At 34.6% G+C, this 22,733-nt stretch overlaps 2 protein-coding genes across 3 annotated transcripts; both read right to left on the minus strand.

The window, feature by feature from the left end:
- On the minus strand, nucleotides 7,471–11,337 carry LOC18768634 (putative UDP-glucuronate:xylan alpha-glucuronosyltransferase 3). The gene is made up of 5 exons (XM_007199676.2): nucleotides 11,142–11,337; nucleotides 10,904–11,015; nucleotides 9,933–10,139; nucleotides 9,031–9,668; nucleotides 7,471–8,727 (listed from the first exon to the last, which is right to left on the minus strand). The coding sequence occupies exons 2-5, from the start codon at nucleotides 10,960–10,962 to the stop codon at nucleotides 7,697–7,699; spliced, it is 1,935 nt and encodes a 644-aa protein (XP_007199738.1). The 5' UTR covers nucleotides 10,963–11,015; nucleotides 11,142–11,337; the 3' UTR covers nucleotides 7,471–7,696.
- On the minus strand, nucleotides 13,693–18,382 carry LOC18768920 (putative UDP-glucuronate:xylan alpha-glucuronosyltransferase 3). Of its 2 annotated transcripts, none has more exons than XM_007199678.2 (5): nucleotides 18,229–18,382; nucleotides 18,005–18,114; nucleotides 16,963–17,169; nucleotides 16,056–16,693; nucleotides 13,693–15,008 (listed from the first exon to the last, which is right to left on the minus strand). In XM_007199678.2, exons 2-5 carry the CDS (start codon nucleotides 18,061–18,063, stop codon nucleotides 13,978–13,980), a joined length of 1,935 nt encoding a protein of 644 aa, XP_007199740.1. In that variant the 5' UTR covers nucleotides 18,064–18,114; nucleotides 18,229–18,382; the 3' UTR covers nucleotides 13,693–13,977. The 2 variants fall into 2 exon arrangements, with proteins under 2 accessions (XP_007199740.1, XP_020426040.1); XM_020570451.1 differs by having other exon boundaries at nucleotides 16,056–16,696.

Genomic DNA, 22,733 nt, shown 5'->3' on the forward strand with positions numbered 1-22,733 from the left:
AAATCATTTACCAAAAAAGAAACCACCCCCTATTTTGCGCGCACGAACTAGACATACAGATCGAGAGTGGCTTTTCTCATAGAGAGGAACAAACACTCTCTGAAATTCCATGCATCTTTAGCTCGCGATCAACATAATACAAGTACATAAATATTCAATAATATGTTGGAGATTGACTACAACACAGAGAGAGAGAGAGAGAGAGAGAGAGAGAGAGAGAGAGAGAGAGAGAGAGAGAGAGAGAGAGAGGGCCAGAAATGTGGAATAAAGAGAAACTAAGCGCGCAACTTCATAAGATGTGCTAGGGTTTCAAGATGTTCTTATTTCATGTTAATTTCGTTGTAAAGTATCAGTTGACACACTTTGTGTTATTTATTGATGTTTACATACACAAATTTTCTTTCCCGTCACAAAAGGTACGTCTTCACACGTAGCAGAAATAAGCTTGTTCCCGTAGGCCTCTGTGCATTTGTTGGTGCAGTCAGGTTGAGAACACTCGATCACAACTTCAACACCCAGCGCTGGGTCTGGTGCACCCATCAAGACCACCACAGCAATCATTAGAGCCAAGCATTTCAACCCTCCACCTTCCATTTTGAAAACCCAAATGCTTTTGATATGTGTTATGAGACAAATATGTGATTGTGAAAAATGTATTTATAAGAGAAAATTGTGTTAATCCTCACCTTCTTTTTTTTTGCCTTCTCTTTTCCTTATTTTTTTTCCTTTTCTTAATCTCGAAATCTCATTTAAACAAAAATCCCATAAGATTTTTTTAACAAAAGGAATATAATTAAAACTGCTATTATTTGTCGAATGTAATAAATCTTATTGGATTAAAACTGGTAATAAATCCCATAAGATTTTTTAACAAAAGGAATATAACTAAAACTGCTATTATTTGTCAAATGTAATAAATCTTATTGGATTAAAACTGGTAAAAAATCCCATCAGATTTTTTAACAAAAGTAATATAATTAAAACTGCTATTATTTGTCAAATGTAATAAATCCCATAAGAAAAGGAGAGAAAATAAGGAAAAGAGAAGGAAAAAAAAAGGTGAGGATTAAATCAATTTTCTCTTATAAATTCATGCTTCACAATCACCCCACAATCACATATTTGTCTCATAACACATATCAAAAGCATTTGGGTCTTCAAAATGGAAGGTGGAGGGTTGAAATTCTTGGCTCTACTGATTGTTGTGGTGGTCTTGATGGGTGCACCAGAACCAACACTAAGTGTTGAAATTCTTGACTCTAGTGAGTGTTCTCAACCTGACTGCACCAACAAATGCACAGAGGCCTATGGGGACATGCTTATTTCTGCTACATGTGAAAACGTACCTCTTATAAGCGAAAAGCTAATTTGTGTGTGTAAGCTTAAATAAATAACACATAAAGTGTGTCAATTGATACTTAAAATGAAATTAACATGAATAAGAACATCTTGAAACTCTAGCACATCTTATGAAGTTGCGTCGTTTAGTTTCTATTTATTCCCCCTCTCTCTCTCTCTCTCTCTCTCTCTCTCTCTCTCTCTCTCTCTCTCTCTCTCTCTCTGTGTTCTAATCAATCTCCAACATTTAATTCTTGAATATTTATATACTTGTATTATGTTGGCCGCGAGCCAAAGATGCATGGAATTTCAAGGAACTGTTTTTTTCCCACTCCGAGAACACATAAGTCTCAGGATGGAGAGCAAATGCTCCGTGCACTCCCTTGCACCCCTAATTTTAGGGCATTTGGTTCATGGAAAATGGAGTTTGGGAATGGGAAATCAAATGATTTTTATGTTTGGTAAGTTTACACATGGAAAATTGTTGCCTAACACATGAGAAAATAAAGGGGAAAATGAAACCCTCCACCTCCTTGGGTTTCATTTTCCCTTCCCATGAGAAACTAAGGCAACATTAATTGCACATTTTTAATGACCATTTTATCTCCAAAGTAACAAGGAATTGAAGTCATTTCAATTAAATTGTTTACTAACTATTAGGAATCGAAATGAAACCTAAAATTGATTCTCATTAAAATTGTTATGTCCCGTTTGGTTTATGGGAAAGAAGGCTTGGAGATCGGAAATCAATTGCTTTATCATGTTTGGTAAGTCTAGGCATGAGAAATCGTTGCTAGTACATGGGAAAGAAGGAGGAAAGTGAAGCCCTCATCTCCTCTTGAGTTTTGTTTTACTCATCATGGGAAAGTTTGGAAAAATGAGTCAACATTAAATACACATTTTTCATGACTATATTGTCACCATTAAAAATTTAGAATTACAATATAGCATTAAATGCATTCTTTTTTTATTTGATTTCATATGTGTATAATTGGAAAATTAAACAAACTTTGTTTTACATTCCTACACAAATCAAACATGTGAAAGGAAATAAAGTGGTATTTCTTGGTTACTTTCTTAGGATTACCAAACATGAGAAATGAATATCTATTTCTCATCCCTTGGGAAATGATATGGGAAGTAATTTACCCTCAAATCCGTTCCATGAACCAAACGAGACCTTAAGGTGAAGAATCAAAATTAAAACCAATCTATTAATTTTTCATAATTTCTAAGATTTTGAAAATACCTGTAGGATATCTATATATGCCTGGAGAAGGTTAAACAAGCTAATTCGAATTTTTTGCAATAAATAATGATCAACCTTTGAACCAGGATTGATATTAGTTATCAATCCTGAGATGTGCAAAGCTTAAAATAAAAGAACATGCAGATAATTATTTTACGTGGTAAAACCCCACCTCTGGGAAAAATCCACGGGACTCCTCAATCCAACTCAAATCCACTATAGAACGATGATTACAAGAAGTACTCACACACTTATCCTAGACTCATTCTAGATAATGTTTACCGACTTCTTCGTAACTCAACTTCTGTCACGGGATGATCTTCGACACTCCTTATGTTGAACGCAATACTGGCCACGATTGCTTCAAGCTCGCCGGAGGAAAACCGCCACCACGGTCTTGGTGCACTCAACCGTATGAGTCACCGACATGCATATGAATGCAATATGAATGATTAAAGTGTTTGATAAATCACCAAGTAAACATGGAACACTTGATGATTTATCTCAAATATGTGCACAACAGCTTTTGCTTAAGAATTCTATATGCTCAACCCAATATCAAAAACTGTCAAAAACCAAAGAGATGCAAGCTGCTTTTATTCAAAGCTTCCTATACCTAGTCAGATGGCCGCACACGAGTACCAAACCCACTTCAATTATAACTATGAACTTTTAGCTTAATTTGGACTCTTATGAAGACCACAATTGGTTTTCCAACATGAATATTAGTTCAATATGGATTCTTATTGAAAAACGTCAACCAATCAATTTTTAATAGAAAAACAATATCTATTAAAACAAAAAACTCAAACTAGGAATCCTATAATGAATGCATGATTATGTCATGATTTACCTGAAATTAAGTTTCTCATATCAGTCAAGTCAAGCCTTGGATGTATGGGGTTGAATGAGTTGTGCCAAAACGTCCAGTAACAATTCTTCACACACTATTTTCAACCTATGCTAGAGTCTAGGAAATGACAACACTATTTTCATACTAACAGATTTTTTTCCTAAAGTGTGAGTATAGTGTGGTTTATCGATATTTTTTTTGTCCTATTTAAATAATAGTATTAAATAGTTGTTTAAAAACAATAAGAAATATGAAGAAAAAAATTAAAATTAAAAAAATTCATCCTCATCTTCTTCCCCAGACCCTAGCACCCACCATCTCCCCACCGCCACCCTACCCTCTCATGAACACGCCACCCATCTCCACCCCACCCTAGCGTTGATGCCGCTCATCCCCTCTTTTTTCTCTCCCCCTCTGTCTCTCTTTTCAATTTGATCACTGAGCAAAAAAAAAAAAAAAAAGTTGCCAAAATCTATGCAAATGCTATGCTCTTGCACACGCTGCTTGTAGGCTAAAAATTTATGGTTGTTGTAGCATCACTTAAAGCAAAAAAGGGAATCATATCATGACAAAATATGTTCATATATAATAATCTCACAAAAATGAAAATTGATCTTTTCAAAAAAGCTCAAATCATAATCCCAACCATTATCATACTCCCACATTCACAAAAATTTAAATCCATAACTATGTCAATACATAGACTTGACCCAAAAAAAAAAGATCAAAAAAAAGTTTCGTATTTGCATGGCTTTTGGCTAAATTTTGTTTTAGAGGTCAATATGAAATTTAATGTAAAATTCAGTGACTAAAAAGTTAATTAACCTAACAACTTGATGGAAACTAAATTCAAGTCTAAAAATTGTAAAATTTTGATAATACAATGACCAATTTGGCTAAATTTGTTTCTCAGTAGCTAAATTGAAATTTAATGTAAAACCTAATGACCAAAAATGTATTTAACCCTTTTAAATATTTTTATTCCCAAAACATGTTAAACGTTTTGTTACCAATGATATTTATTGTCATTTATTGTGTGGTTTGATAAGCACAATTCGGAGAGGAATTGAAGTCATTTCAATTAAATTATTTACAAACTGTCACGAATCGAAATGAAAAATAAAATAGATCCCATTAAAACTGTTACTGTGAAGAATCAAAATCAAAACCAATCTATTAATTTTTCTTAATTTCTAAGGCTTTTTTCATAAGGTTTGAGTATTGTATGGTTTTTCTATATTTTATGCCATATTTATATGCTTACATGTATAAAGCCCTTAAAAATCAATTACACAACAGTATAAAACATAAAATTGAAATAAAAGTGAATAGGGAAAGGGGCTTTAAACGTGCGGCATATTGTTTCAATTTGGGTAAAACTGAATTTAGGGTTATAGGTGGAAATCAATTCGCAGAATAGGGGATTTTTGGGAGTTTTCATAGTATTCAAATAATCAATGCTTTCTCTTTCTTCGTCTTGGCTCCAGAGAAATGGAGGTTTAGCAGTTGACTTGGTTCTGTGTTTGTTATCTGATCTGCAACATTTTCGTAATGGTTTTGATGTGTCTATGAAACACATCTATCTCTCAATTGAATGGCCTGATACTATTGATAAACAAAAAGCGGGAAAAACAAATAAAAGAAAAAGAGGATCCCAGTACACAAATGTAAAGCGTATAGCCGCTCGGTTATACTATTTTTTATTTTAAAAAAAGAGCCAAGTAACGCCATGCGGCTATATTATTTATTCTATATAAAACATTGGAAAAAGTAAGTATCGCCGCGCGGCTATACTGTTTAATTAAACAATTGGACAAACCAAGTATAGCCCCGCGGCCATACTAATTCTTTAAAAAAATTAAAACCCAGTGTATAGCCGCTCGGCTGTACTATTTCTTTAAAAAATATTTAAAAACCAAGTATAGCCGCGCGGCGATACTAATTCTTTTAAAAAATAAAAACAGAGTATAGCCGCGCGGCTATACCATTTCTTTTGGAAAAAAAAATAGGGAACAAAATGCACAAATTGAACTTCTGCATAACATCTCAAACTAGAAAGCCAATAGTAAAACAGAGTATAGTTACCAGCAGAGGGCCAAAACCAGCTATGATAAACATCACTTTAATCATGCTGCATAGCTCCAAGCCTTAATGTAATTAACTAGAGCAAGGAAACGCCAACTGCACCTGCAATCTGAAAAAAATAATTAGCAAAGTGGAAACAAAAAACCAATTGCAATAGCAAAAATAAAATCCAAAACTACTGCAAGTCCAATTCCACTTAATAAAACTTCGACTTGCTGAAGCCTCTCAAGGTATATTCTGAAAATTTCTGCTTTAATAAACGCTGCATATACAACACAGAATAATTTAAACTCACAGTGCTCCTCCATATATAATAAATAGAAACATTCGACCAAAATGAATAAATAAAAAAGAAACATTTAAGTCACCCAGAAAATACAACAGCGCTGTTGAGCATACATGATACATACTAGGCTAGCTGCTAGTTCCTCCACCATGGGCTGGTTGATTTTGAGCATGCTGTGGTAGAAGTAACTATTAACATTAATATCACGCTCAAATGAAGCTTCTTTGGACCAACTTCTTGTAATAATGTTGCACACCACTATATCTCCGTCGACATTCAGATACAAGCTATCCTCATCATTCGGGTCAAAAGCTATCAGCTCCACCACCGTCATGATCTGTAAACATTTGGTCCAGTGGATAAACCGTCGACTTGCTCAAACATTTGGTCCATGGAACCTTATGAGAACTCCGGAGTTAGCAGCTTCCCGGGAGACAACGGGTTGGATCAGAGTTTTATTGGCAACGGAAAATAAAACAAAATCTTTTCACAATGAAAATTTACATTACCTCAAGCTCGAGGTTACAAGTTTGTTGTAGAGTAAACTCACATTAGTTTACATGAAAAAGAGATTCTGAAACCGCAAGTAATAGTATAAATACAAAACTATAGTAGGGGTCCAATCATCATGCAGGATTTTGATGAAAGCTAACTTCTTAATAGATTTTGAAAACCAACTTTTCAGTGAAAACTCAGGTTTTAGCCAAATGAAACAGTTCCACCGATTCTGTAGCACTTTCATTCTTTGTAAAAATACCAGCTAGTAGCTAGTTCCTCCACCATGGGCAAGACACGTAAATATTTAGGTGAGACATAAAAGGACTTCACTATATAGAAGGTCTAAAATAACAAGCTAAGGTCCCATCGGGTCTAGATGAGGAAAAAAAACAGCGAGTAGCCTAAGAGCTCAGCAGTTAACCTCAACCTTATCCAGAATTCCAATGTAAACCCCATAAATTGATTCCACTAACCAGATGATCATGGAAGTTATCTTGGTGATCACCGGATCTCCACATCCTTATGAAAGGATCATCTAGCACCTGGAAGGGGAAGCAATCTTTTACTTACAGAATCTTATGTAAGATATAGATTACCAATAATGTTGCAAAAATTATCATGACAACTAGATCATGTAAAATGAACATTTACATTACGCCAATCCCGAGGATACAAGTTTGCTGTAGAGTAACCTCACATTAGTTTACAAGAACCACAACCTTAATAGTATTAGTAAAAGGCAAGCATATTTACAAGTGATATAACAACACAATTTACAAGTGATATAGCAACAAAATTTACAAGGTTAAAGAAATAGGGTTGCCTTCATGTGCAAGAAAGGATCTACAAGGTAGCGGTTTCAAACATTTTTTGAGCTTACTAGAACTTTTCGCATGCTAGAGATTGGGAGGACAACCTCTGCACTTGAGGTGCATTGAGGCAAATGGTCTTTTGTCAAGGTGAAGGTTTCTTGAAGATTGTGAGGATGGTCTTCAAGAGCATTAAGAGAACCTAAAGGTGCAATTGTCATGTTTGGTTGATGGCTTGCCAAAGTGGAGATTGTTGTGATTGGCTCGCCATTTAGCATGAAGTGTTGGAAGCAAGAAAACAAGACCGTAGTAGGTGTCCGACCAGTCTCCATGATTTGTGCATGTTTCAGAGGAGCAACAAACAAAGAAATCATGATATCATGGCATGCAGCCTCAAAAAGCATTGAAAGTACAAGAATCTATGGCACATTGATGGAAACATTTGTGTAAGACGTATTGGCGAATATGCGCACAAAATTTTACAAAAAAATTGTTGACCTAGACTAACTGAGTTTTAAGCAGATACACTACTTGTGTCTTTAGAACGGAAGTATGCAAGTATGAAAGAAGAAAACAAGTCATAACGAAGAGACAGATGCAGTAGTAAGTGCAGGTAGCGATGGAGTAATAATAGCATTATCTGTCCAATTCTTTTCGCCCCAATGCCGTAACATGTTCTTCCAGGAGCAGAATTCCTCAGAGCATGTCTTCAAACGATTGTCTTTTATCTTTATTTTCCAGTGGCCGTCAGTGTAATTTGCTTTCTCAGCTTGCCTCCGATCCCACTCTAGGCCTGCCTTCTGCTCTGTCCGGAGCAAGCAGAAGTTTTGCAAGTTCTGGGGCATAGCATCATGGACTTTCCACCACCTTTTATGTGCAACATCACTAGCAAACTCCTGCATAAAATCCACATTCCAGTTGCAGTCATAGTCACGGAAGCATAGCCATGGTTTATTGCCCAGATAATGGAGGACATAGAGGATTGGAGGGTCAGCTTCGAAGAGGCGAGTTTTCATCTGCTTTATCTCCAGCTCATCACCTTCCCAGAAATGTTTCAAGAAGTTCATATGCTTTGGGATCCTGTGCCACCACGTAAATATCTCATTCAGATACCCCTGATCCCCGCCATTGTAGGATACAATTTCATTGACATGATCCATGAGCAGCTGGAATGTACCATTTGATGGTTCCACAACCATCACACCTGAGTTGAACAAACTAGCATTATTGCCTGTGGCAGATATTTCGGGCATCTGAAACAGGAAATCAATATTTCGAAGTATAAGCATGTCTGCATCAATGAAAATGATCTTGTCATAATCCGTCAACTGCCAAAGACGGAATTTGCTGTAGTTCCATTCATTGTACGCTTCTGGTTCAGCTTTAGGGTTCCTGATTCTTTGGATTGTGTGGATCTTCCACCCAGCAGCCTCCAATCCCCCTCGATGATACTCGGTGATTGTTTCATCTACCAGTATGACAAGATCTCGTGTTGAACCAGCCATTCGGATGCTCTGAGCTGCAGCAATGGCTCCACAAACGTATACATGGGCAGAGTGTAGGATTGTCGCATATGCTTCTCTGTGGGCTCTTTGGGAGTTAACATGTTCTGTATTATAAGGTGTAATGCAGTTCAAGCTCAGTAAAATTTGAAAGTAACCATGAGTTATATTTGCTTACTTGTGGGATGCATTCAAAATGTGGAATTCATTCACAATGAACTCAATTCCACATTTTACAATTTCCAAAACACCGATGTTTGAAAAAATAAAAGTGAAAACAGAAAGAAAGATTAATGGAAAAGAGGTAGATCAGCAGCTTTCATTGCACAAAGCAAATGACTCAAAAGAAAGTTCAAATGTTGAAAAGAAATATTTAATAAACCAACACAAGATACTAGTTTGAATCAGACCTTTAGCCTTGAGAGGAACTGCAAGTTCACATGACCCTACAGGGAGCTGTAACTTATCTCTCAACGTATTCGGGTTTGGTTCATAGAGCCATGTATTCCCTTCACGTCTAACAAGATCCTTGCAAGTGAATAAATTTGGGATTGGGAAACAGTCAGTCACCAAAAGCACACGCACAGGGTGATATCCTTTGGAAGAGGCAGCCAGCCTTGCTGCTTCAAGCTGCAAGTGCAACCGAGCCACATCTCTTGACCAGCTGCCTGACTTGTTGCAGGGAAGCTTGACAGCAACCAGATCAAGACGTGGCTTTCCAGGAATTTGAAGCTTTGGTAGAGAGGGACAAGTAGGGACTTCGGACTCTTGTTCTTCATCTATCCATTCAGGATACAGGGATTCCCATGTTATGTTATTGGCCGCATAGTTGAGGTTTAGAACAACATGTTCACAATCTGGCAAGAGCTCCTTCCAATGGTCAATCTCATTGTGGTCAAAGTTTAATAGCCCAATTCCCAGATTATCTTTTCTGTCAGTCAGGTTTTCAATAAAACCCGAAATTTCATTCCAGTTAATGTTTAAAGATGATACGTAACGTAAATCTGCAGCAGCACTCTTTTTCGTCCATATGTGTTGATAAGTTAGCCTGCAGGATATAAACTTGTGTTACAAATGTTGCCACGGGAGAGAGATCGAGAAAGAGCAAAGGAAAACAAAGAAAAGAACAATGCTCTTTTGCCTGTTAGCTACTAAAGAGAGTGCAGTGCTGACAATATAGTTTCCCAGGAGGAGAAATTTTTGAAGGCCTCACATCAGAAAGAAATTAAAGGTTGAAGCAGAAACTATCTAACAGTAACCTGATACCACGAAATAAGAAGAGAAATCAAGGTGATCAGCTCATAGGACATACTGAGATACCGAAGTGGATAGATGATCTGTATTATAAACAGCAGAAGAGAGGAAGAGCGTCACAAAAGTCCCAAATACAAGAATGATCAGCACAAGCTTCAAGGTAGGCTTGCAATTCAAGATTCTATCTGTAGCATGAACGTGGAGAGCCTTTTCAATATCTTTAAGAACTTTATTTCTCTGGGACCTTCTTTTGTTAGCATCTTCACTGAAACAAAAAGGGATTCATAACAACATCAACACATGTCTGAATGGCAAGAGAAAGAAAGTACAAAGAGCAACAAATTGGAACGGGAAAAACTAAATAAAGTAGTAAATAAGTGAATGCCATTGGAAACAATCACAGAAAGACAAACAAATGTTACGCAATCAACTCGGTCGTTGTAAATGCATTGCACATTGATATGTCTATGCGGAAACAGCACAAATTTGAAGTGTCCTACATCCCATTAGGCAGATTACAAAGAAAAGTTATAAATATCATTTGCAAACTAGTTTAGCAGTATCCCAAGAATTCGATATTGAAATCTCATGCACCATGACCATCACACAGTAGCTAAATACATGGAATGGCAGATCCTCTCCAAAATATTTCACACAGTGCAAATTGTAGTCTAATTATTGGCAAGACTCTTCACTTAATCAAAACACGTTCAAATTTACAATACAAACTTTTCGAGACCCACTATTCATCCATGCTTATGGACCCAATTTAATGCCAACATAGTAAATTTCGCAACAATTTAAAAGGTCTAGTCTTGACCTGTACATATACATATATATAATTTAGAAGGAACCCATCTAATCAAACTGGTAAATGAACACTTAAATTTTGAACCAACAGAAGCAGAGATGCATAGGAAGACTTTTCTTACATGCTTATTATTCTGATATCCAAGCAAAATGAAGTCAAATTACACTAAACCAGAAAGAAAAATAACAAAAACTAAAAATTTAAAGAGAGAAACTGACTTGGCTGAACCAGATAGGCGGTGTCTGGGTTCAACTGGACTTGGGGATGGCCCTCTCATCTTTGCTCATTCGGTTTGATGCATGTGGGCAGGCACCATCTGATTCTGATATCCTGATTTGATATAAATAAAGAAAAAAAACTGTGAATTTTAAAATAGAAAAACGAAAACAACACTTGCAGACAGCACATTTGAGAAGCCGAAGGCGGTTGGTCAATTCAAGAATGAGGCCTGCTTACCTTCTGGGTCTTATTCTGTCTTTTGGTTGTACCTTTTCGGTCTGTATTCAGCTCCAGTCCAAGTTTTTACGCGAAGTTTTTTTCTGCATGTTTGAAGAGCTTTTACGCAATCGTGATGAATGATGAAGAGTAGGCACAAATACAAAGCAAACCAGTTTCTGCAGCAAAATTCAAAAAAACATTTGATCTTTCACTCAGCCTCGCCATTCCTCTGTTTGACTAAAATGAAGGCTTTGTCATTGTCGTTGTTTCACCTGCCTTCAAGCATTTTTAACAGTACTTTCGAAGCCACGTAAGTTAGGATGTTTTGTCACTATCAAAAAACTTTTTGTTTTTCATAATCATGTTTTCTGTCACCATCATTTTCTAGTTTTACATTCCTTTGTTATCGGATAATGCTTCTCTCCTAATTAGCTTTTTTTCTCCCATAAAACTGATATGCGACCTTTTTTTGTATCTCTTAATTCTCAAAATAAAAAATTCTTAAATGAATTCCTTTAATTTTTCTACCTCAGTCAAAATTTTAAGTCTTTTTGTGACCCTTTCCAACTCCAGCGAAAACAACCCCACTTCAACCAAAGTTGCCACTGACAACGAAATGAAAATACATTTACCAGTTCCGAAACAGTAAATGAGAGTAATCTCATTGACCACAAATGACAATCATAAAAAAAAAATAAAAAGGGTTTCTTAGATTTAGGTCCAAAACGATTAACTGTTATTGGGTTTAGTCCAGGCATTTTTGATTTTAGATGTAGGTCGTTTGATATTTATTACTTTTTTTGTTGTGTTGATTTTACACTTTGAGGTAAATAAGGGAAACACATTAAAAGTCTAAATTTAATGCATTATTTCCTTCATAATATTTACCTAATATATTAATAAAATACAATTTAATCAATGAAAAGTAAAGACCCACATATTATACCAATCGATTAGTCAAGCACCCACATGAAATTATGTACATGACATAGGTAAATAGTGTTATTATTAGCAATTAAAAAAACTTAATGATAAATTATGTTACCAATAAGTTAGTAACATAAATTAGAAGACTACCTATAAGTCAGATACAAAAATAGACAAATAAAATTGTATCTTACCTATAAAATAAATTTTTTTTTAAAAAGGTACATAAAATACTATTACACATTTTCGAAAATATTAAAAATAAATAATAAAAACACACACACACACACATATATATATATATATATCAATAGGCAATAGGACAATATACCTACACCATAGGATAATATACCTACAAGAGTATATAATATAGTAAAAATAAAAAATAGTTATTTTATTGTATCTCCAAAATAATAAATTGTCCTAAAAGTATGGGATTTACTAACCTATGTATATCCCTATATTAAAATCATAATAAAATCTTGTAATTATTGTCCTATAAATCAATTTCTACACAGTTTATACTTTAGTGGTATAATAAGAAGAACTATATAATTTTACAAAAATAAAAATAATATATCTATATTAGAAAATACAAAAAACGAATGTAATTCTATTTGTTACAAAAGTCAAAGGACTTTATATCAATGACAACAAATGTGAGGATTAAACCCAACTTATGTTCTAAATTTCAAACTTATCCCAAATTTTCTATAAAAATAAAATATATATTCCCTCATCAATAATTTTTCTATGCTGAACAACATGCAAAATAAGTATGCAATTCTGAGAATTTAAATAAATAAATAAAAAAAGACACATCAATTTGTGGTTGAATCACATTGCCTAAATAATAGCTGGTTAAAGTGGGGTTTTCGAAGGAATTAAAGGAAAACAGAGGTGACAATGGTGTGATAGACACTTAGCACTCAATTATAGTAATTATAGTTAATAACAAACAGTGGTTATCACTTTAACCTCACTATTTTCGCTCATTTATGTTAATAAGATTTATTTGGTGAAGGGTTTATGTTAATTAATGACATCTTAACCAAAACCAAACAACCTTGATTTTAAAAAATTAAAAACAAAACCAAACCACCAAGCATTGTCTGTTTATTTGACCACACAAAAAAACATCATTGTCAAGCATTGGGGTGGTATTAGTTTATTCTTTTATTGCGCAGTGTTGTTGGTGGTAGATGATTGTGGTCAAGAAAGTTAAGAAATGCGCTTACTTTTCTATGATTTGAAGAATAATAATGGCAAACTTTTCTATCGTCCACAACTCCCTTCACACAGAGAAACTTTTGGTAGGTTAGAGGACACTCATTATATGGAGAAATTCTCAGATTAAAGTTTGGGGTGGCCAAAAAATATAGTTGTGAACAAAACCCAAAAAGAATCTATAAATTACTTAAAGAATATCCTATTATAGATTAATTCATCAGTTACCACTAAATAATTTCACAGGTTAAATCGCCAATTTCCTAGTCCACCAGATCAAGACAACGACAGTGCATAAATTTCTGTAAATTTAGCAGACCATGAAAATGGTTGGCAAAACTGGTATCGAAATCCCGGAACAGTAATAAGAACTGGTAAAAAGAAACCAAATCAATCTGGAAATTTAGAACAAGCCAACACAAGAAAGGCCAAGGCCACTTTAAAGATGACTAGAAATTACGATATCACTTCATACAGCCTCAAAAAGCATTGGAAGTGCACAAATCTAACCCACCTTGATGGGGAAATGGGTATAAGATGTATTACGAAAAAATGAGTATAAAATGAATTACAAGGACGTTGAGCTAGATACTAAGTGAAGTTTAAGGAGATACACTTTTCTTTCTCACATTTGTAGGCATGAACTATGTGTTGACTTGTGTCCTCGGAATGAAGTATGCAAGTAAAAGAAGAAAACAAGTCACGAAGAAGATATCGATGAGGTGGTAAGCGCAGGTGGTGATGGAGTAACAGTAGCATTATCTGTCCAATTCTTTTCACCCCAGTGCCATAACATGCTCTCCCAGAAGCAGAAATCCTCAAAGCATGTCTTCAAACGCTTGTCTTTTATCTTAATTTTCCAGTGACCATCAGTGTAATTTGCTTTCTCAGCTTGCCTCCGATCCCATTCTAGTGCTGCCTTCTGCTTGGACCGAAGCAAACAGAACTTTTGCAAGTTCTCTGGCATAGCATCATGCACTTTCCACCACCTTTTATGTGCAACATCACTGGCAAACTCTTGCAAAAAGTCCACATTCCAATTGCAGTCATAATCACGGAAGCAAAGCCATGGTTTATTACCCAGGTAATGGAGGACATAGAGGATTGGAGGGTCAGCTTTGAAGAGGCGAGTTTTCATCTGCTTTATCTCTGGTTCATCACCTTCCCAGAAATGTTTCAAGAAGTTCATATGCTTTGGGATCCTGTGCCACCATGTAAATATCTCATTGAGATATCCCTGATCCCCGCCGTTGTAAGATACAATTTCATTGACATGATCCATGAGCAGCTGGAATGTACAATTTGATGGTTCCACAACCATCACACCTGAGTTGAACAGAGTAGCATTATTTCCTGTAGCTGATATTTCTGGCATCTCAAACAGGAAGTCAATATTCCTAAGAATAAGCATGTCAGCATCAATGAAAATGATCTTGTCGTAATCAGTCAACTGCCAAAGGCGGAATTTGCTGTAGTTCCATTCATTGTATGCTTCTGGTTCAGCTTTAGGGTTCCTGATTCTTTCAATTGGGTGGATCTTCCACCCAGCAGCTGCCAATCCTCCTCGATGATACTCGCTGATTGTTTCATCAACAAGTATGACAAGATCTCGTGTTGAACCAGCCATACGGATGCTCTGTGCTGCAGCAATGGCTCCACACACATATACATGGGCAGAGTGTAGGATTGTTGCATATGCTTCTCGGTGGGCTCCTTCCGAGAAAAAATGTTCTGCGTGCAAGTATTTAGGTCATCATTTATCAACTATGCTGCAATTATTACATCGGTAAAATTTCCAAAATAACCATGACTTATATTTGCTTTCTTGCAGGATGCAAACAAAGGCACTGGACCTACCACATATGAATTACTTAGTGGAGTCTGCATTTTAAAAATATAAGGACCTTCACCAATTTCTTCACCAACTGATGTTCAGGATGGTCAGGTGGTCAACTTTAATATTTATCATTGAAGTAGCACATCTCCTTACCACATGACGGACTCGATGCATCTCAACTCAATTTTATTACATTCTTATGTCTAGGACTTTCAGTTGCGTGACAATTGTGAACTTCATGAATCACTGGGGGATGCTAATCACATTGACGGTAGTGAGCCAACACCCTCATCAGCATTGAAGGACATCAGGCATTTGCATCGCACAAATGAAATGCCATATATTTCACATTTACCATTGTTGTGAGCATGCATGGACACCTGGATGGACTACTTGAGCAAAAAAGAAAAAGTTTAACTGACAATCCCCCTATCATGATGTATCTACCTATGTCTGGAACCACATTAATACATACTATGTTCCAATTCAAATTCATTCACAAATATACTACCCTGTTTCAAACAAAAGTTTCAAAATTATTAAATCCATTTAATGTGGGGACCACTACATTTAGAACTCGTCTTTTTCATTGCGCAATCTTGTCCCCTTGGTGCGGGTCAATACATACACATCAAAATAAACTCCACATAAACAACTCAAAGTTTTTTGCAACAAGTTCCAATTAAATTCCACAGTGGTCGGCTATTCCAAACATACAAAAATGTAGAATTCATTTATAAATGAACTCAGTTCCACATTTCAAAGGACTCCAAAACACTGAGTTTCAAAAAATTAATAGAAAAAAACAGAAAGAAAGAGTAATGCAAGAAAGTTAGATCAGCACTTCAATTAACAAAAACGACTTATAACATAATTCAAATTTATAAAGAAAACAAAAATAGTAAATAAATAGCACTACTAGACGCTAGTTTAAATCTGACCTTTAGCCTTGAGAGGAACTGAAAGTTCACATGACCCTACAGGGAGCTGTAGCTTATCTCTCAACGTATTCAAGTTTGATTCATAAAGCCATGCATTCCCTTCACGTCTAACAAGCTCCTTGCAAGTGAATAAATTTGGGATTGGGAAACAGTCAGTCACCAAAAGCACACGCACAGGGTGATATCCTTTGGATGAGGCAGCAAGCCTTGCTACTTCAAGTTGCAAGTGAAAGCGAGCCACATCTCTTGACCAGCTGCCTGACTTGTTGCAGGGAAGCTTGACAGCGACCAGATCAAGCCGTGGTTTTCCAGGAATTTGAAGCTTTGGTAGAGAGGGACAAGTAGGAACTTCAAACTCTTCTACTTCATCTATCCATTCAGGGTACAAGGATTCCCATGTTATGTTGTTTGACACATGGTTGAGGTGTAGAACAACATGCTCGCAATCTGGCAAGAGCTCCTTCCAATGATCAACCTCATTGTGATTAAAGTTTAATAGGCCAATTCCCTGATAGTCCTTTTTGTCAGTCAGTGTTTCAAGAACATCAGAAATTTCATGCCAGCTAATGTCTAAAGATGATATGTAACGTAAATCTGCGGCAACACTTTTTTTACTTGATCTGTCTTGAGAAGTTAGCCTGCTGGCAATAAACTATTGTTAAAAAATATTTCCAAGGGAAAGAGAGCAAAGCCAAAAAAATATTTATTAAAAAAAGTATATATTTTGACTGCTAACTGAAAAGATGGCCTTTCCAATTCCTGACAACATATTTTCCCAGGTGGGGAAAACATAAATTATTGAAAATCTCAACAAAGAAGTCTTTTGATTGAAGCAAGAAGTAACAAAGAATAAACTAATACCATGAAATAATAAGTGAAAGCAAGGTGATCAGCTAATAGGACATACCGAGATATGGAACTGGATTGATGATCAGTACTATAAACAGCAGGAGAGACGAAGAGTGTTACAAAAGTCCCCAATATAATAACAACCAACACAAGTTTCAAGGTGGGCTTGCAGTTTAAGTTTCTATCTTGGGCAGGAACATGGAGGACCTTTTCTATATCTTTCAGAACTTTATTTCTCTGGGGCCTTCTTTTGTTAGAGTCTTCACTGAAACAAAAATGGATTCACTACAACATAAGCACGTGTCTGCATCGCAAGTGAAACAAAGTGCAAAGAACAACAAATGGAATGGAAAAAACTAGATAGAGCACTAAATACGTGATTGGAAACAAGTTCCACTCGAAAGACAGGCAACTGCCCTGCAATCGACTCCATCATCAGAAATGCATTGCACATTCAAATGTGGAAACAGCACATAGATGAATGTTCTACATACCACTCAGCACATTACAAATAAAAGCGCTCAGATTATTTGCAAAATTTACATTAGCAAGAGCCCAAGAATCTGATATCAAAATGAACCATGACCATTGACCCTGTACAAGCCGCACAATTTGAACATGTTGCTCAAGATTTTGTCATGCCCTTTTCAAACAGTGTAAATTGTGGCCAAATTATTAGCATGACACCTCACTTAACCAAGACAAGTTCAAATTCAGAATAAAACCTCTTTCAACTCCTGCTACTCATCCATATTCATGAATCATGACCCAAATTAAGCGCGAACAAAAAAATTCCCCCCAAGTTTAAAAGCCTTGATCTGTATGCGTATACATATATAATGAAGAAGGAAACCAACCCATCTAGTGAAATTGGTAAATGAAAAAAAATGAGTGCCAAAATCATGAACCAACAGAAGCAGAGATGCACTGGAATTAAACCGCGTAGCTTAAGACTGTTTATGAATGAGGCTTTTCTCACATAAGGTTTTTTTTTTGGTCCTAATTGTGGTACCAAAAATCAAACGCTCAAATTAAAATGAAGTCAAATTACACTTAAAAAAAGTGAGAAAAAACTCAGAGAGAGAGAGAGAGAGACTGACTTAGCTGAAGAAGATAGTCGGTGTCTGGGCTCAATGGGACTTGGGGAAGGACCTCTCATCTTTGCTGGTTCAGTTGATGCATGGGGGAGGCACCATCTGAGTCTGATATGCTGATTTTACAAAAACAATGGAAGCAGAAGAAGGTCAAACAGAAAACTTATAATAATAATTATTTTTATTTTAAAAAAATTGGAAAGAGACAAATTCCAGAAAATGATTCCAACCGAATCTGTGATCTGTGATCTGTGATGAAGAAGGACAGAGGAAGCGAGCTTTTGGGTTTGAAGAGTCTGAGTGAGAGAGAGAGGCGGTTAATTTTCATGCTTTGGGTCTTTTTCAGTGAGACTGGTCAATGTAAGAAAATCTCAAGTCATTGACTATTATATGTGTTCTAAACAAATTTTACCTTTAGTTTGCCCCAAATAGGTAAAATGAGCCATATTTCTTCATTTATTTGGGTCAAATATAAGTTTTTTTGGAGAAATTAATGGGTCTTACTTGGATAATTCCTCATCCCTTTTCACATACTTATGCTAATAACTTAATTTTATATGTATATATGTGTTTATATATATACATGTATATGTGTATATATATGTATATATGTACATTATAGTAATAATAATAATAATAATAATAATAATAATAATAATAATAATAATAATAATAATAATAATAATAATAATAATAATAATAATAGTAATATATGTTATTAGTATTACAATACATGCATCTTGTACATTGGTGAACATAGGACTAGCTAATCCTCCCTTTCTACATGGGTTTAGTAGTCCCCTCCTAATGAGGTATTTTTGGTGGGCCCGGTATTAGCAATCCCATCTAAGACTAGAATTAAATGAAACAAACATGGTACTAAATTTAGTCCAAGCCAAGACTGTGTACCAAACGACCCCTAAAATAGTATACAAATTACTTGTTTTAATGCTAAGAAAGTTTAAAAGCCAACCCTCATTAAATACTATAGTTACTCGCTCTCCTAGTTGCCCTTTTTATCCCTCATTAGGTATTGTTTCCTTTTTTTTTACCCATTCTTTTCCTTATTCTTAGTATGAAGAAAAATCTCTACTTAAAAAAAAAATAATATTGCTTGTGAAGACAAAAGATAATAGTCTTCTTAGAGCATCTCCAACCGCCTCTTCAATAATTTTGGAATGCTAAAATAGGTGAGTCACATTATCAAAACTCTCTCCAACAACCTTGTTAAACTCAATCATCAAATTGCAACATCTCTCTCTCCTTAGGATTGGTAAGTTGACCTTGGCTCTTCAAAACATTTAATTTAATTTTCAAAAAATAAAACATACCTTGAAAATGTTAAAAACATGCATTTTTTTATTTTCAAACAATAAATACACAGACATTTTTCACATGTTTTCATGTTCACATTCTTTTCTATAACATTACATTAATTGAATTTAAGAGTCTGTTGGGGCATAAATTATTAAAATAGCAAACAAAGCTTTTCGAATTGGCACTTAAGTCAACAAACTTCAATTTAAAGGGTTACAACTATTGGAGATGCTCTTATAGTTTCCTCTTATAGTTAGTTACTCTTTATGCATGACTACGACTTCTAATTTGATATTTTCTTTTCTAGAGATTTGGAATCATACGTTTTGAATTTGGTTTTTTTTTTTTTTAAATTTTATAATCAAGGAAAGTTTTAGATTTGGTCTATTTCATTGGTTTTTGAGTGAATTATTTAGCTTCTAATGGGGAGGAAAATGGTGATTAAGGGTTCGTTTGGGAGCCAAAATTACTTATGGGGAGAAGCATCTCACACATGCTTCGCCATGTAATCACTTTAACCCTCCGTTGGATAAAGGAATTGAAAATTACATAAAATTATAAAATGACGGAAATTAAATTTCTATAATTTCTGGCAATTGAAGATTTCAGTGTTTGAATTTATGTATGTTAAATTTTGTATATGACACTATGGAAATTGTGAAATGACGCCTATTTTGGTGACAATTAAACTCAGGAATTTGATGTCCGAACTTCCACGATTTTTTCCACACATCATTTAATAAATTTCGCACTTAAGTTGCAAAACAAGGGAATTGTCAATTTCTTCTATCAAATTCTCAACTTTTAGCTAAATTCCGAGTTATTTTCTCTCATTCAAATGGAGGGTAAGTGATTTTAAGCGATTCTGAAGAGAAGTACCTCCTATGTAATTCTCCATAAAATCACTTAAAGTGATTATTGGTCTTTCCAGAATCACTCTTAAACGAGACCTTAGAAAGTAAATAGTAATTCACATATGTAATAATGATATACATTAGGATTCAACATGAATCAGTCTTGCTTTTTTCTATAGGGACATATCATACCAATAGAAAAACCAATTAATAAAAATAGTTAACAAAATTATCTTCTCGCAAAGAAGTTTCGCGAAAGCATTAAAAATGATTTTTTTTGCCAAATTTAAAAGTTCATATGAAATTAATTAAGAAACAAAAATTTTACATAAACAAAGACAAGGCTAATCTTTCTAAAGAAAAAGGACTCTCGAAATCAAAAGTAATTCCAAAAATTTGTGTTTCTTGAAGAAGAGTGTAGATGATAAAATTAAAAATTAAAAATAAACAAAGCTGGGGACGTGCCATTATTACATTATTATTCTTATCCATTGTACTTTAAAATTCTTTTAGCACATTACTCAACTTTTTCTTACCACAATCATTTTATCCATATTCACTCTCCCATAAAAACAATTTAAAAAAAAGGTTAATTATAAATTAGTATATTGTAGTTATACCCTTAAGACATGTTAATTCATACTTCATTAATTTTTACAATAACATATCCCAGTCTCTTAAATTGTTACAATGTAGTTCCACCATTAGGTTCCCGTTAGATCTCTCCTTTAATTGCCTATGTGGCACTATGAGTCCTATTTTTTTTAAAAATGAATTAAAATATAAATAAAATATAAAACAAAAACAAAAAAAACTCCCTCTTTTTCCAGATTTCTTCTCCCCCCCATTCCCCCATGACCACCACCTGCAAGCTCCAACCCCTAAACCCATCCCACAGCCACCCTCCACCCCATCCGGCAACTGTAGCCCCCATGAACCGAGAACCCCAGCCCCGATTTCTTCCCCAGTTATTAAATCTAGTTGAAAATTAGTCGTATTAACATATCCTATTTGGGAAAGGAGATGGAAAGTTCTGCTCTCAGGGGTCAGTAGGGTTCAAGATTTCCCCTAAATTCTCTCAACTCTGGTAATTGACTGCAACAATTTCCTCCCCAAATTTGTTGGTTTTTGAATTTGGAGAGAGAGATAGACAGAGAGAAGAGAGAGATGATGACCGTCAGGCTGGGGTTCGGTGAGCTGGGGTTCTGGGTTCATTGCAGGCTGGGGTTCTAGGTTCTTTTGGGGGTGGGAGAAGAAAATCGCAGGGGAAGGGGGAAGAAGAATATCGTAGGGGGAGGAGGGCTTGGTTGGGGAGGATTTTTTTTAATGCAATTTTTTTCAAATAAAAAAAGTGAAAAATATGGGACCTACAGTGCCACATAGACAACTAACGGAAAGATTTGACAAAAACCCTAACGGTGGAACCACATTGTAACAAATTTAAAAAATCAAGGTATGTTATTGTAAAAATTAAGAAGGTAGAGACTAATATATCTTAAGAGTGTAATCACATGGTACTAAATTAACCCTAAAAAAATTATATATAAATACATATAGATATATACACATATATTATTATTATAATATACTCATATACACATACATATTAATATTATAATAATAGCATACATGTATACATGTATATATGTAATATATATTATATTATACATTAATGTACATATATACACGTATATGTATATAAACACATATATACATATATACATATATAATATATAAATACATATAGATATATACACGTATATTATTATTATAATATACCCATATACACATACATATTAATATTATAATAATAACATACATGAATATATGTAATATATATAAGTATATATACATATATGTGTATATATATTATACCCATGTATGTATTATAATATACATATACACATGTATATACACATATACATTATATATTTATACGATATGTATATATATATATATTATAATATACATATATATATATATATGCATTATCAGTCCTGATCTCTTGGACCCCTGTAGTCCAAGAGATTTATGGTCACCCACCGTTGGATGTAAATTCAACGGTTGACTTGAATCGGGTAATAATCATTTATGTCATATTGCATTTATATATATCATTTTGAACCATTGGATTAATATCCAACGGTGGGTGACCACAATCTCTTGGACTCCTGTGGTCCAAGAGATCGGGACTGTATGCATTATACCCATATATATATTATAATATATAGATACACCTATATACACATATATTATATACATGTATATACATATATATATATATGTATGTATATTATAATATATAATATATATACATATTATACAATATTATATATACATATGTATTTTATAATACATATAATATATATGTATATATACATACATATATAATATACGTATATACATGTATATTATTATTATTATTATTATAACATACCCATATATATATATTATATTATAATATACATACATACAGAGAGCTTCCATTGAGGGATCCCTCAAATAAGCTTATTTGAGGGACACTCCTTGTAGGCCCCACTCCGGATTGTATTTCACTAATCCAA

This window comes from Prunus persica, chromosome G8 (genome assembly GCF_000346465.2).
Source record: "Prunus persica cultivar Lovell chromosome G8, Prunus_persica_NCBIv2, whole genome shotgun sequence".
NCBI classification, from domain to species: domain Eukaryota; kingdom Viridiplantae; phylum Streptophyta; class Magnoliopsida; order Rosales; family Rosaceae; genus Prunus; species Prunus persica.

What these genes read in the sequence shown, in the direction of transcription:
- LOC18768634 (XM_007199676.2), bottom strand. Translation starts at nt 10,962, where the DNA reads ATGAGAGGGCCATCCCCAAGTCCAGTTGAACCCAGACACCGCCTATCT. An exon ending in CGCCTATCTGGTTCAGCCAA is followed by an intron (nt 10,140 to 10,903) that starts GTCAGTTTCTCT and finishes TTTTTGTTTCAG; the next exon opens with TGAAGATGCTAACAAAAGAA. An exon ending in AGTTCCTCTCAAGGCTAAAG is followed by an intron (nt 8,728 to 9,030) that starts GTCTGATTCAAA and finishes CTTATAATACAG; the next exon opens with AACATGTTAACTCCCAAAGA.
- LOC18768920 (XM_020570451.1), bottom strand. Translation starts at nt 18,063, where the DNA reads ATGAGAGGTCCTTCCCCAAGTCCCATTGAGCCCAGACACCGACTATCT. An exon ending in CGACTATCTTCTTCAGCTAA is followed by an intron (nt 17,170 to 18,004) that starts GTCAGTCTCTCT and finishes TTTTTGTTTCAG; the next exon opens with TGAAGACTCTAACAAAAGAA. An exon ending in CAATCCAGTTCCATATCTCG is followed by an intron (nt 16,697 to 16,962) that starts GTATGTCCTATT and finishes GTTTATTGCCAG; the next exon opens with CAGGCTAACTTCTCAAGACA.